This window comes from Salvia splendens, chromosome 21, assembly GCF_004379255.2.
Source record: "Salvia splendens isolate huo1 chromosome 21, SspV2, whole genome shotgun sequence".
Lineage (NCBI taxonomy): Eukaryota > Viridiplantae > Streptophyta > Magnoliopsida > Lamiales > Lamiaceae > Salvia > Salvia splendens.
The window spans coordinates 22,767,394-22,782,725 of record NC_056052.1 but is presented as its reverse complement, the minus strand read 5'-3'; the positions used below and the strand labels follow the sequence as shown (position 1 = coordinate 22,782,725).

The window sequence follows — 15,332 nt, the reverse complement described above, 5'->3', positions numbered from 1 at the left end:
TGCAGTAAATGATGCATTATGTAGGGTGGTGTGTTTTTTACTGAATAAACTCAGTCAAAATTATGTATGTGCATTATTTATTTTAGACTGTGCATTATGTACCATGATTTTTGCATTATGTTGTCTATATTAGGCATTAATACGGGTATTGTCTATGATGGTTAAGCAACTCAGTCAAGATTCAATATGGTTATTATTTGTTTTTTTGTTGTGGGACATTATTGAGTGCATGCATTATTGACCAGATTATTGCAGGACCCTGTTTTGACATATTTCAAAATTTGCTGTATAATAACTACTGTTTGATGATTGAGGTCTTGTTCTTGCAATCTGAGTCCATTATTTATGTTGTATTGTTGCATTATTTGGTTGGTGTGGTACATTATTGTAGTATGCGTGAAGGCTGAATGTTTATTTTCCAAATGTACATTACTGGGTTAATGTTATGCATTATTAGGTTGATGTTGTGAATTATTTAACTATTCCTATGCATTATATACCTGTTTCATGCATCAAGCGTCTGCTGTTGTACATGAGTTAAAGAGTGAATGGAATATTTTTATCATAACTAGCCTGAATTTGTACATTATGTAGCTATTTCTATGCATTATTTATCATGTTTTATGCATCATTTGACTGCTGTTGTACATGAGTCTAAGAGTGAATGGAATATTTTTATATGTTCATTACTTGAGTGATTCTGTTCATTATTTGGCTATTTGAATGCATTATTTATCCTATTTTATGCATCATGTGACTGCTGTTGTACACGGGTCAAAGAGTGAATGGAATATTTGTATGTTCATTACTTGACCGGACCTGTACATTATTTATCATGGTTTATGCTTTATGTGACTGTTGTTGGACATGGGACAATGGGTGATTGCAATATTCATGGTGCATTGTTGATTTATTCTGAACATTATTTGATTATTAAAATGCATTATGTATCAGTTTTTAGGCGTTATTTTGAAGCTTCTGTACAAGAGTGTATAAGTGAATATAGTATAATTGTCCACATTATTTTATTCAGTTTGTACATTATGTAACTAATTGTATGTTATTATTCTGTATGTTGTACAACATCAAAGGAGCGAAGATTGGACATCGACGAGGCGATCGATGATATACTGTCAGTAGGAATTGCCCAGAAATTCCGGGAGCGATTATCAGAGGCCGGGACTAGTACAGCTCCGGAAGAGACGGGGGATAGGAAACCAAGGGGTAGGAACATCAACCAACTGTATTGTCGACGAACCCCTACCGAGTTTCTGAATTGTATAAAGAGTTTAACTCCACGACATAAGGAAGCCGTCACGGAACTTGTACATGAGTCTAAGAGTGAATGCAATATTTGTACATTATTTAGCTATTTCTATGCATTATTTATCATGTTTTATGCATCATTAGATTGTTGTTGTACATGAGTCTATGAATGAATGCAATATTTGTATGTTCATTACTTGAGTGATTGTGTACATTATTTGGATATTTGAATGCATTATTTATCTTGTTTTTATGCATCACATGGTTGCTGTTGTACATACTAGACCCTAGCCCCTAGGCTTGTTAAACCCTTAGGGAAAACAAGAAACGTGCGCCAAACTTCGAAACACAGCACAACTTAAATTAAACTGGTCAGGATAAATATTCATTCCATATTACAAATAATGCATTACAGAAACTAAACTACACATTATACTATACTAAATTGTACATTATGTATGTTTGTTTTAAAAAAAACATGCATGTGCAACCCGAGATGAAATACTGCAGCTCGTGTATTTGGACAACGTTTTTTTAGACTTAGAACATACTACACCCTAGCCCCTATGCTTGTTAAACCCTTAGGGAAAACAAGAAACATGCGTAAAACATCGAAACACGGCACAACCTAAATTAAACGGGTAAGGATAAATGTTCATTACATACCACAAATAATGCATTAAAGAAACTAAACTACGCATTATACTACACAATATGTACATTATGTATATCTGTTTTAAAATATACCTACGCGTGATGCATGTGCAACCCCAGACGAATTACTCCAGCTCGTGTATTTGGACAACGTTTTTTAGACTTAGAACATACTACACCCTAGCCCCTAAGCTTGTCAAACCCTTAGGTAAAACAAGAAACGTTCGCCAAACAACGACACACGGCACAACTTAAATTAAACGGGTCATTATAAATGTTCATTACATATCACAAATAATGCATTATAGAATCTAAACTATGCATTATACTATACAAAATATACATTATGTATGTCTATTTTAAAAAATACCTACGCGCTATGTATGTGCAACCCGAGATGAAATACTGCAGCTCGTGTATGTGGACAACGTTTTTTAGACTTAGAACATAGTACACCCTAGACCCTAGGCTTGTTAAACCCTTAGGGGAAACAAGAAACATGCGTAAAACATCGAAACACGGCACTGTAAAAAAAACAAATATATCAGCGAATGCATACAAGAACAAACAATCGAAACACGACACTGTGATCAATACCAAACCACTCTTAAACCTTAAACGAACGAACAACATCATTATATGATAACCTGGAGTTCATTATAATGAACTAATAACAAACTTATAATGAACTTCAGATTTCTAAATTATGCATGATGATGTCATTGTTTTTAAATCTCATAATTCCCTATAATGAACTACAAATAAAGTTGTAATGAACTCCGCGTTATTTTATAATGATGTGTTTGGTGTTTAGCGTTTAAAACTAGTTTAGTATATAAAACAACCCTATATCTATATACTCTTTTCGTCACAGTTTTAAATACAAAAGATTCTTATATTATCAAATTTTAGAAATAACAAAACATAACTATAAATTACTAGCACTGAACAATCTTTAGAAATTAAAGCAAGAATATTAATTAAGAGTATATATTATAAATACACACACTTTCACAATACAGATGCTAGCGTCGGGCTAAAAAAATAAGTAGGACTATATATTTTGATCACAATTTGTAAGAATTTTAGAAACAATCTAGCTAAAAAAATAAGTAGGACTATATATTTTGATCACAATTTGTAAGAATTTTAGATACAATAATCAGTTGATAACAATATATCTTAAATTGATAAATGACAAATATGTTAACAACCTACATTATTGATGTCAATACGAAGACATATGTATGTCACATAGTTGTCATAATCAATAACATACTTTGTCAACCAAAAAGAACCCTATATAAAATCTATTAAATTACTAAACTATCAATAGATATATACAATAGGAGTAGTTATAACTATTTTTTAAAAATTGCATATATTTATAGTAGTAGTAGAAAATATTTGAAGTGAATAATATTGCATAATATACTTACAACAAATCAAATTATGCTAAAAATATAATTAGGGAATTATTTTTTATAAAATATTTCCGTCCCATAATAGATGGCATAGTTCGAGAGTGACACGAGATTTAAGGTGATATTGTTTTGTGTGTTAGGTAGAGAGAGAAAATAATATATTTATATTAATGTGAGAAATAACTTTTTCCAAAAAGAGAAATGTGACATCTTTTGTAGGACAAACTAAAAAGGAAATTGTGAAATCTATGGGACGAAGGGAGTACTAAATATAGACTCCTGCCGAAAAATTAGTAAATGGAGTATAATTTGGTTTAAACAACATTCAACAATTAATGCAGTGGAGACTTTTGGTCATTAGTTTATATACATTTTGTTACTAAATGTCAAACGTGTGATGTACTAACAACCAAGTCATCGGCGCATGTAGTGATTAACTAATATATTGATATTTCACGTGTCTATATATTATGCTTAATTAAGTCATATATATTATTTTTTGGAAAAAAGTTAAGCATATTATATAAAGCACGCATTAGGTAACAGTTAGGTGCATAATAGCTTTCGACTTAGAGAAGTGACCTAATTAAGTCCCTTTACATGTGCTTTCATGTGTAATTAGAAAAGTGTAGCTTGATTGATTATTCATGCCCCTACACTGCCAATGTATTTTTCCTCATGCTACCATGATTTGTCATATGCCTTAAAATTGCATTATTTTGTAAAAACTAACAAAACTCGAAAACTAATTTAATTTGGCGGTGATTAAACATAAACATTGCACGATCAGAAACAATTTAGCATAGTTACGAAGAAATAGAATATTACTCCATTTATTAAAGGTTTTTATATTGGGTTTGGGTTCAATATTTCTTAGGCTACACATCCCATGACGCTAATTAATTTGTAATATATTTAGCGTGTATGTATATAATGACAATGCGTTTATGTTGTAGGGGTAGTACTATATATGTAAATATATTTGTTTAAGGGTTGTAATTGCCCCATTATTTTACAACGTGGAAGCAAATATTACTACAATTAAAATGTCTAGCAATGGGACAATTAGTCAATTATAAATACACAATGACAGATGTCTACACCTTTAGATGTAATAAGGTTTGATTACACCAACACATGCATCTATGAAATTTTGTGACACGTAAAAATGTAAGTATACTTTTTTACACTAAAAAATATAGTAGTAACAAAATTTGTACTTTTGTAACATCGATACATCTAATTAACTGCACAAAAATTATGGGCAATGTCTTGTTTTGCTCATAGACTTTAATTAGTTTTTTGTTTAATAATAATTCAAATACATCGAGTTTTGATTTGTCTCATTTTCTTATATAATTGAATTGCCACCAAATATACTTTGGATTTATCTGATTTTCATACGCAATGGAATTCCCTTCAAGACATATACTACTACTTTGTTTGTCAGACTTCTATCTAGGAAAGTTTATTTATACATTGATTTTAAATGTTGGTGTTTCTTTGATTTTTAATTAAATAGAAAAAGTAATTAGAATCCTAAAAATTAATAACTTAGCTTTTCATATACATATTTTCCCCAATTAATAAATTGTTAAGATTATTATAATATAATTATTTAAATTATGACTCATAATAAAAAAGTCTTAATATCACTTTAAAATTATGTATCATATTCAATTTTTATAATAATATCAAATCAAATAACAATCGTATTATTGCTGTTATATATTATTATGTAATAAAATACTACTAATTAATACTCCTAGTAATTATTAAAAATGTAAATTAAAATTATCAATCGCATTAATAGAAACAACAATAGTAATATAGTATTAGGTAATTTAGAAGGATAATCTGGTAATCTTAGTGAGGCAAAAGATTCGGGACAAATTAGGAAAACGCAAATGATAATTAAAACAAAAAATTGCCAAAATATTGACCTTGATTATGACAATATCCCAACTCCTTCGTCTAAACCCCCTTTCTTCCTCCATAAATATCCCCACCATTCCTCCCATCTCCTCTCTCTCTCTCTCTCTCTCTCTCTCGCTGAAGAAACGTCCTCTGTAAGTCTTCTTACTACATTAGGTACACACACACACACACACACATATACAAAACATTGTACATAAAATTGATAAAGGGGCCCTTTTACATTTATTCATCTTCATTATAATCTCGTATTTCTCTGCATTTTGATCATGCATGTAAGAGCTTAAATTGCAATAATGCGTGTTCAATTTCAATTTTGTTTTGGCTGGATCTTTTGTCTGTTTTATTCTGGTAATTTTCAATGGTTTTTGTATTACTCGGGAAACGGGAAAGCGGTGGCAGATTAGGGTACCTCACGCTCTCCATTGCGCGTGGGATCCACCCCACTGTTAACTGTGGCGGAGTGGCGCCACGCGCCGTTGCGGCGACTGGGAGAGGTCGTGGCGGTGTTTTTCGGTTACCTTTTTCTTCAGCGAATTAAGGTAGTTAGATGTGGGCCCAGTGATCTGGCTGGGCCTACGACCACGTAAGTCTAGAGAAATGGATCCTTCTCTTGAGCCCATTAGCGAACGTCCACGATTTAATATTTTTTTTCTAAATGTAAAACATCAAATATTACTATCTCCATCCAAATATTAATTGACTGTATTTCCTTATGCGGATGTTTTTTAAGGACAAAATAGTTTCATTTTTATTATTTTGAATCTCTAAAAAATTAATCAGCTTCTATTCATGAAATTTTTGCCACCATACAAATATGGGATCTCACCCTTAATCTAACATTGTATCATCATACGATATTATAAGTCAAAATTTTACAATAGAACCCATATAGTACTTTATTATTTATGAGAGAATGATAGAACGTCGTTAGATGATTTAATAATTGCACCCATTAAAGTTTAGCATGCATTATGATTAATTTATTATTACTATTTGAACATTAATGCACTACTATGTATTGGAAGTAGTACTTTGAGCTGTCCTATTCATAATATTATCATGTACTAACTCAGTTTCCAGATAGTTTAGGTTTTTTTGGACTTTTCATTTGTCATTTTGCAGTAAACTAAACTTTCACATGAAAAAGTCTTTCCCTTTTTTTTAATAAAAAAAATCAGTTTAAAGATTGTTTGATGGTTGAAGTGTCTTCTCCTCATTCCTCCACCTTCTAAACCTTCACATCCTTTGTTGACACGCACCCATTCTTGGTCTTTTTCCTCTTATGTTATTATTTCTTACTTGATGTTTCCTAGAAACCCTTTGTTTTCTGTTTTTTTCCACACTATTATTATTTGATTCCTTCTTTAATGCTTTACTATACATATTTTCCATCCATATAGTCATTAAATAATTACTAATTTATTGTAAATATGCATTGATGAAAGAGAGAGAGAGAGGGTGTGGGGGTAAGAAAAAACAGTTGGCGGCCGTTGGAAGAGGTAGTTGGGATTGTGGCGCCAGAATGATACATGCATATGAGACTCTATAGCCTATTGAAAAAGACATGTGCCATGTAGTATTTGATTTAAATAAATAAATGTCGGTGTTATGGAAAATATAAGGGGTTGATTAAGACAAGTTCACTAGAAATTATATTACAACTTGTTTATGTCTTTAAACAGCCAGCTTTTCAATCAGAATCTGACTTAAATCATTTACTACTATACTCATTTATATATTCTTGATTTAGATTGATTTATTCCTGATTAATGATTCTGCTATTATGAGTGTGACAAGTTTAGTTTTTTGCATTTGGCACATATTTGCACAGTAGATAATTAATGTGATTACTGGATAATCTCGTTATAACAGGCTGATAATTTTATTGTTTCATTTGGTAATTAATTTGGATAAATAGTAGTATATATTAATTTACTTGTGGCCCCCATATTTTTTAGAATTTGTTCAAAATCCATAAACTTTTCCAAGAAAAAGACTTTCTGCATTATTTCTACCTGTCTTTTTTGGTTTATATTTATAAATCTCTATACAAATGTGTTTGTTCACACACACAAACTTGTTTTTTTAAGTATAACCAAGTCCTCAAAATAAGATGGGTGATGCATTATTATTTGTAATTATTTGCTCCTTTTCTTTTCCAAATTTCAAAATATTCCACTTAAATGAGAAAGTAATGAATTTTTAAAGTGCAGATAGAATTATGGTGAAGGAAAATATGAGGAGGTTTTACAATAAAGCTGTAGGCTATCTATCTGGGCCCAATTCATCTGGATCTCAACCCAGTATCGTAGAGCCCAATCAACCCGATGAAATATGTACTTCTTGGCTGGTGAGTTCCCTTCCATTATAAAATAATTTTGTTAGATCATTCAGTTTTAAAAAGTTAATGCATATTTATCCATCATGTGTAGTTTAATTTTTCCTAATTAAAGATACTACTCTTAGCTAATTGAATTAGTATATTGAAATCTGTAGCAGGAGCATCCTTCAGCATTAACTTGGTTTAATGAGACGACGGGCGAGGCGATGCGAGGGAAGAAAATAGTCGTGTTTTTGGACTATGATGGCACACTTTCTCCCATTGTTAATGATCCCGATCGCGCTTTCATGTCCGATGCGGTGAGTTTTATATTTTCACGAGGGTAGATGTAGAACCAATCATTTTTCCCTTGAAATTTCCAATCGAGCCTTTATTTAATTAATAATATAATTGAATTTTGAAGATGCGATGTGCTGTGCGAGAGGTGGCAAAACACTTTCCAACGGCTATAATAAGCGGTAGAAGTCGTGACAAGGTAATTCACGATGAAATAAAATACGAGATTGATTTTTTATTTTTTATTTTTGTATTTTCTACCATTGAAAGAGTGTGTGTATGATGATCAGGTGTATGGATTTGTTAAGCTGGATGAGATTTACTATGCTGGAAGCCATGGAATGGACATAATGGGGCCTCCATCGCATGTAAATTCTTATGACAACAAGTTTCAAACAAACACAATGGATAAAAAGGTTTTGTTTTTTTCATTTTTAATTTAATTTAATCACTACTATTTTCTGTATCATGAATTTAAAAGTTTTATTGAATGTGGTAGGGCAACAAAACCACAATTTTCCAACCTGCTCAGGAGTACTTGCCTACACTTAAGAAGGTATAGGAATTAATTTGGCCTTAATTAAATTGTGTGCAACATCAGTTAAATGCATATTTTAGATTATATACACTTGTTTCACACAGCTGTTAGAAGAGATGAAACAAAGAACCTTGGACATCCCCGGTGTGTTTGTGGAGGATAATACGTTTTGCATCTCTGTTCATTACAGACATGTCTTGAGCGAGGTAAAGTTGTTCATGTTCTAACAATTTATTTTAAATCACTTATGCATATAATGTTGTAGGATTGTGGAGATTTGGAGGACAGAATACGTAATTTGCTTTCAGAATATCCTATATTTCATCTAACTCGTGGGAAGAAAGTTTTAGAGATTAGGCCTTCAATCGAGTGGGACAAAGGTGATGCTTTGTCATATCTTCTCAAAACGCTAGGGTTCTCGGATAATGGCGATGATGTCATCCCCTTCTACATTGGCGATGATAAAACTGACGAAGATGCATTTAAGGTCCGTCTGTCTACAAATATCAAATCAAAATTTTCAATACTCAGATCGATTATTAATTATTTTATTTTATTTTTTGGAATTATATAGGTTCTTAAGAGTAGAGGACAAGGCCATGGTATTGTTGTGTCAACGTCTCCGAGGGAAACTTCAGCTTCTTATTCTCTGAAAGATCCAACGGAAGTGCTCTCGTTTTTGCTTCGTTTGTCGAGGTGGGGTGACACACTAAAGTCGACGTGATTCATAGAAAATTACATTTACAATTATTTTCCATGTGTTAGAATTAGTACATCAAGTTATCATGGGGTATATATTACTAAATTTAGGGATAAATTTAGGAAAATGAGAAATGGGGCTTGCTTTTTTATAGCTGACATTCGAGTTTCCTCGTGGTATAGGTTTGCTTTTTTCCCCATGCATGTATTTCATGATTTTGAACCTGAATTTTATATTTAATAAAGTATTTATGTATTGATATTTCTGGCACATCCTATTATACAAACCTATCATCGACATATTTCCTAAGAATTTTTCTAATTGTCCATTACCTTGATGGACGGTTGGACACGATTTTTTTAGAAAGATAGTAATTACATATTCTAAAGTGATACTATATACTATTGGTATTCAATGGCTTTGGACAAATGTAATCATAGTTATGATCAAGTCCAAATAATTTTCATAATTAGGACACTGTTCTCAACAGGTAAAAAGGGGAAAAACTCAATATTGATTGGCTAAGGAAGCCAAGACTAAGACTTCAGTTGTTATTAGATAACTATTAGAAGAAGGTTAAAAGTACCAAGAAAATTGTCAAACCATAGTTTATGCTCCCCATCAAACTATTTTTTTTAAATTTCTTATAATATCAAATTCGAAATTTAGAAAATATCCCATGTCATAAAAATGTTAACAAATTATCTTTTCGAGATTCAAAATTCAAAATTATACTAATGCCGACGCAATTTAGATAGTTGTTTAGTGGATATTATACTATGATGTGACTAATTAAACGTGTTTTCTTGGTGGCTCACTTATAATAGATTTTTTTTGTACTTTCGAATTTCCACTACTACAATAAATGTACCACATAAAATGGCACAATTAAATTTTGAAACCCACTAATTTTAAATGTAACCACTCTTGAATGATTTTTAGACTTGATTTTGAGCGGAAATATTACTTAGAAAACACTTTTAGCGGATGAACTTCTTGTAATTTTAAAATAAATACTTTTGTAAGAAATCCACGAACCATATTATTGTCTCTATTGTTTTGGTGTGATGACTAGATATCCATAGTTTTCTTGAGCATGATCATTAACACTATAAAGTGACATTGACTATAAACATTTCGTTACATCATGAAAATATATCAATTTAGAAATCCCACTACCAGCCTTCAACTTTACAGTGATCATTTTGTCCACGGCTAAGATTACACATGTGCTCGTCGGCAACATACTTATCCTTCATCTAATAAGTTTGAGGTTTTCGATTTCAATCATACCTTATATACAATATAAAATAAAATTGTGAAAGTAAAATACTATTCACAAATTTACTGTTCATAAAATTATATGCAAAGTTTATTTCAAACAAAAAAAATCTTTTTATTTCAAAGATTTTAAATAAAATATACTTGGTCCACTATTGAAAAAGGAAATATATATTTATTTCCATTTAGGGAGGTAGAGTGATGATGAAGATGAGGCGTCGTCACACACCTTATTAGTTTTCGAAAGCTCGAAAATGGGTGTGCTGAGTCTGTACGGATCTGGCTGAGTCAACTCGCTGCGATTACCAACGAACATGATGAACGTCAAAGGATTGAGCGCGGTGGAGAGAGGTTATATACGGAAGCATCACACGCACGAGATTAAGGCTAATCAATGCACTTCGTTCCTCATCAACCATATTAAGGCGCCCGTACATCTTGTAATTTCACGCTTTATTATTGTTTTTTTTCGTTTTATTTTATCGATTGTTATGGTGAGCTCTGATTGGATGAGGGATGATGTTATTGTTAACAGCGTTTCTATTGGTGGTGATGGAATTATTGATTTGCAATTTGGATTCGGTTGTTGCATGCATAAAATGATAACACATGCATGCAACATGTGAGCTAGCATAATAAACAAAGTGTTGAGCTAGCGAGTGACGTGGCATTAGTAAAGAGGCAATGACGTGTTGTTGACCAATGAGAGCGAGGCAATGACGTGCAAGTCGTCCTACGTGGATGATAACTAACGCGGAAGAGAGGCGAGCTAGGTTGCGGAGTATAAATAGTAGTAGTTGCTCTTTCATTTGGGGTCGCGGTTATTTTGTGTTGATTTTTCTCTTAGCTTGGATCGTGGATCTTAAGCATTCCTCTTGTATTTCCTACTTTTGTTAAACCCTATCATCTTCAATATAGTTCCTATTGATTCTTCTTAGCTCATGTGATCTTAGCTCGAGTGTATGATATTGTTGTGAATCGTGTGAATTCGTTGAGTTGCGGTCACGATTGGGAAGCCACGACGTCAGATCGTAACAAGTGGTATCAGAGCCAACGTTCCTCGGAAAATGACGTCGGCGACGCGATTGACGGAGGCGAAGGAGATAGAGTTGGAATGGGAGAGTGTATGGGAGAGGATTAGGGACAGGATTGAGGCATCTTTCTGCAAAATCCAGCGAGAACAAGAGGCTAAATTCGATGCATTGAAGAAAGCAATTCTAGATCTAAGCATCTCAAGCCAAGGTCGATCGATGGAGACAATGGATGCTAGTTCCGGCAACTGCAAATCACAATTGGAGCTTCCTAAATTCTCCGACGATCTGGATTTTCATAAATCAATTGATGTTGATCGAGCAATTGCTGATGAAGATCTAATGGAGCAACATAGCAGTGAGAGATATGAAGAAATGGATATAGATTTGAAGATCGGAGTGGAGGATTGCACAAGAGTGTCGAAGGAAATTGAGGATATTGAATTTTTGGAGGTAGTGGTGACTCCATTGCAGAAAACAAGGGAGATGGAGATATTCATGCCTATGGGGAAATCAACGGAGGTGAAGAAGAGGAAGGAATTGGAGCAGGATACACTCAAGGGAACTGAATGCATATCACATGCTCGACAAAATGCGCAAGTGAATGAGCTGACTATGGTTTTACCTATCGCGACATATTATAGCTTGTCACTACCGTGGCTGCTCAATTGGTTTCCGAGGCCTACGGTGAAGCTGAAGTTCATGGCTCAACGTGATGAAGAGCTATACGAGGAGTGGGGCAGCCACGAGTCACACGAAGAAGGAAAGCTACAACCTATATCAAGTATCACTGATTTGCAATCATACAAGCTGAGTTCCTATCAGAAATCAACGAGCTATCTGGCCGTGGAAATTTCGGATGCAAAGCTAAAGAGGATTGTGGTTCCACCACGGTTCATTGGTAAGGAATCTGACCATGTATTGCTTGAATTTTCAGATTCAAAACAGCTTAAGAAATCTGAATCCCTCCCAACTGCTCGACCAAATGCCTTAGTGGGGGCGCTGGATGTGATTTCACCAATCTCAGCATATTATTGTGTGTCCTTGTGGATGTTCATTTGGTATCCTAAGCCAATGGTAAAGATGAAGCGAGAAGAAGTAGTTCTAGAAGTTTGGTCACACGATTCATTGATGGCAAGGAATAATATTAAATTGTCTCCAACAACATCGGGGCATTTGGTGAAGCAAGCATCTAAACAATTTGGAAAGGTAGAAGAAATGGCGAGCTCAAGTATCTATCGTTCATTGAAGCGATTGTCAGTTCGATTTCCTAGGCCTATGGTGAAGATGAAACTTACGAAGTATGTCGGCAGGTCTTAGCCAAAGAGCTGGAGACGAGCGAACTCTGCATTGAAACTGAGACACGAATGCTTGCTGATAATAGCATTTGATGTAATGATGAGAGATCAATGGCTCACTTGTTGGAGGCTTGATTTCTTTCCTTCCTTGAGGACAAGGAATCTTTAGGGGGGAAGTAATTGTTGCATGATAAAATGAGAGAAGTGGATATGAGCTGCGAAGCGGGAGTAGTTAGTGGAGGCTTCGGTTAGAAGCAATGGACATAGCAGAGGGAGTATAAATGCAGATTGAGGCTTATCTTGTGATTCCTTGAGGACAAGGAATCCTAAGAGAGGGGTATTGTTGCATGCATAAAATGATAACACATGCATGCAACATGTGAGCTAGCATAATAAACAAAGTGTTGAGCTAGCGAGTGACGTGGCATTAGTAAAGAGGCAATGACGTGTTGTTGACCAATGAGAGCGAGGCAATGACGTGCAAGTCGTCCTACGTGGATGATAACTAACGCGGAAGAGAGGCGAGCTAGGTTGCGGAGTATAAATAGTAGTAGTTGCTCTTTCATTTGGGGTCGCGGTTATTTTGTGTTGATTTTTCTCTTAGCTTGGATCGTGGATCTTAAGCATTCCTCTTGTATTTCCTACTTTTGTTAAACCCTATCATCTTCAATATAGTTCCTATTGATTCTTCTTAGCTCATGTGATCTTAGCTCGAGTGTATGATATTGTTGTGAATCGTGTGAATTCGTTGAGTTGCGGTCACGATTGGGAAGCCACGACGTCAGATCGTAACATCGGTTTTCGTTTAATCTGTTTATTTTCAATTTGATTGGATTCTTTGATGATAGATTCACCAGAAAAGAAGAAAAAAAAAGTTGCTGCTTGTTTCAATATTTTTAATTTTTTGTTTTCCTACAAATAATAGTTTTGATCTGAATTGATTACATTGAAGGGTGATACTGTTAGCTTACGATTGAAATTTTTTCGTTAGATCATTTGGAATTTTTTATGTCTTTTGATAATAACAATAATGATATTATGTTTTTCGATTAGGAGCAAGGTTTAATAGATTATGTGTTTTGCTATGTTATATGCTGGAAGTCAAGTGATGGTTGCTGGCACCTTTTATAGATTAATCTATTTATACTCATGGTAACTGATGTGGTTGCTTTCTGCTAGGTTTGGTCTCTGGTCAGGAGGTTTGATCAACCACAGAAGTACAAACCTTTTGTCAGCCGTTGCATTGTGCAGGGGAATCTTGAAATCGGCAGTGTGAGGGAAGTTGATGTTAAGTCTGGTCTCCCTGCTACCACCAGCACCGAGAGATTGGAGCTTCTTGATGATAATCAACACATACTTAGTGTAAAAATCGTCGGTGGAGACCACAGACTCAGAGTACGTTCATGGTTCCTTCTCCCTTTTTGTTTTGTAGGTCAACTAATTTGTTTCTGGCTAAACCATTATCAACATTTGTTCTCTACTTTGTTAGTTTTCTATTTTTTCTTTCTCGTATATTAGGTTCAGCTATGAGTACTTGTTGACCATATTGTGGCGCTTAACAAAGTTCTGACCATTCATTGATAAATATATGGATCGGTGAATAGGTTTAAAGGTGTTTCTAACCTACATATTATTGTGAGTGTGTGCGGGATGGAACGTTGGAGAGGTTTCAGATTTACAGCCACACTCAATGGCCCATAGTCTTTTGAATCACTATGCATTCACTTCAATCGCATGCTTATTTCGTTGTCTTGTCATAGTATGAGGGTGAACATAGTTGTATTGACTCATTGGATCTCGCCTGACTCATTAGATCATTCTTCTTTCTCTGTGCATTAATCGTTCTGGTATAACAATTGCCATACATTTGTTGCAGAACTACTCTTCCGTTGCATCTGTTCATCCTGAGGTCATTGACGGGAGACCTGGGACAGTGGTGATTGAATCGTTTGTGGTGGATGTGCCAGAAGGGAACACACAAGACGAAACATGCTACTTCGTCGAAGCACTGATCAGGTGTAATCTGAAATCACTGGCTGATGTTTCGGAGAGGCTTGCTGTGCAAGACAGAACCGAACCCATCAATCGTGCCTGCCACGGTGCTTAGATGCTATTTTCACCAAGGATGAAGCTTTCTTCAAGGCTTTGGAGGCAGAATAGCCATACGTTCTGAGTTGGAACTGGCTCTACATATTGTCCTGTACTCTCGTTGTTTGCTGTTTGTAACTCGTTCTCATAGTCATTTTCACCAAGGATGAAGCTTTCTTCAAGGCTCTAGGAAAATATGTCAATGTATTGTGTGAAATACCTATGCTTCATCCCTTATTTTTGTTGAATAAATAGAAATGAAAGCATATATTTTGAGACACAAGTATACATGTATGGAAGTATACAAGTATACATGTATTGAAGGATAAAAGTAAGTAGAGTGAACTATTTACATGTTTTTAAAACCAATTTCGGAATTGTTCATGTCTTTCGCTAGCAATACCAAAGCCAAGTGAAAAAATGGTTTGCTCACTTTTGAGAAACAATAACATCTTTGTAAGGTTAGTGTCTAACCCTGCAAATCATGAGTCATGACA

At 34.2% G+C, this 15,332-nt stretch overlaps 2 protein-coding genes across 3 annotated transcripts; both read left to right on the top strand.

Moving 5' to 3' along the window:
* The first annotated feature begins 5,365 nt into the window (after positions 1-5,365).
* LOC121783639 (probable trehalose-phosphate phosphatase 3) lies at positions 5,366-9,398 on the top strand. Of its 2 annotated transcripts, XM_042181775.1 has the most exons (9): positions 5,366-5,413; positions 7,496-7,632; positions 7,779-7,922; positions 8,027-8,098; positions 8,190-8,315; positions 8,399-8,455; positions 8,542-8,643; positions 8,703-8,924; positions 9,012-9,398. In XM_042181775.1, the coding sequence occupies exons 2-9, from the start codon at positions 7,504-7,506 to the stop codon at positions 9,159-9,161; spliced, it is 1,002 nt and encodes a 333-aa protein (XP_042037709.1). In that variant the 5' UTR covers positions 5,366-5,413; positions 7,496-7,503; the 3' UTR covers positions 9,162-9,398. The 2 variants fall into 2 exon arrangements, with proteins under 2 accessions (XP_042037709.1, XP_042037710.1); XM_042181776.1 differs by lacking the exon at positions 5,366-5,413 and having other exon boundaries at positions 5,500-7,632; positions 7,782-7,922.
* A 1,207-nt stretch (positions 9,399-10,605) lies between these two features.
* LOC121785147 (abscisic acid receptor PYL8-like) lies at positions 10,606-15,204 on the top strand. Its single transcript, XM_042183520.1, has 3 exons — positions 10,606-10,858; positions 13,927-14,142; positions 14,624-15,204. The coding sequence occupies exons 1-3, from the start codon at positions 10,733-10,735 to the stop codon at positions 14,852-14,854; spliced, it is 573 nt and encodes a 190-aa protein (XP_042039454.1). The 5' UTR covers positions 10,606-10,732; the 3' UTR covers positions 14,855-15,204.
* Positions 15,205-15,332: the final 128 nt, after the last annotated feature.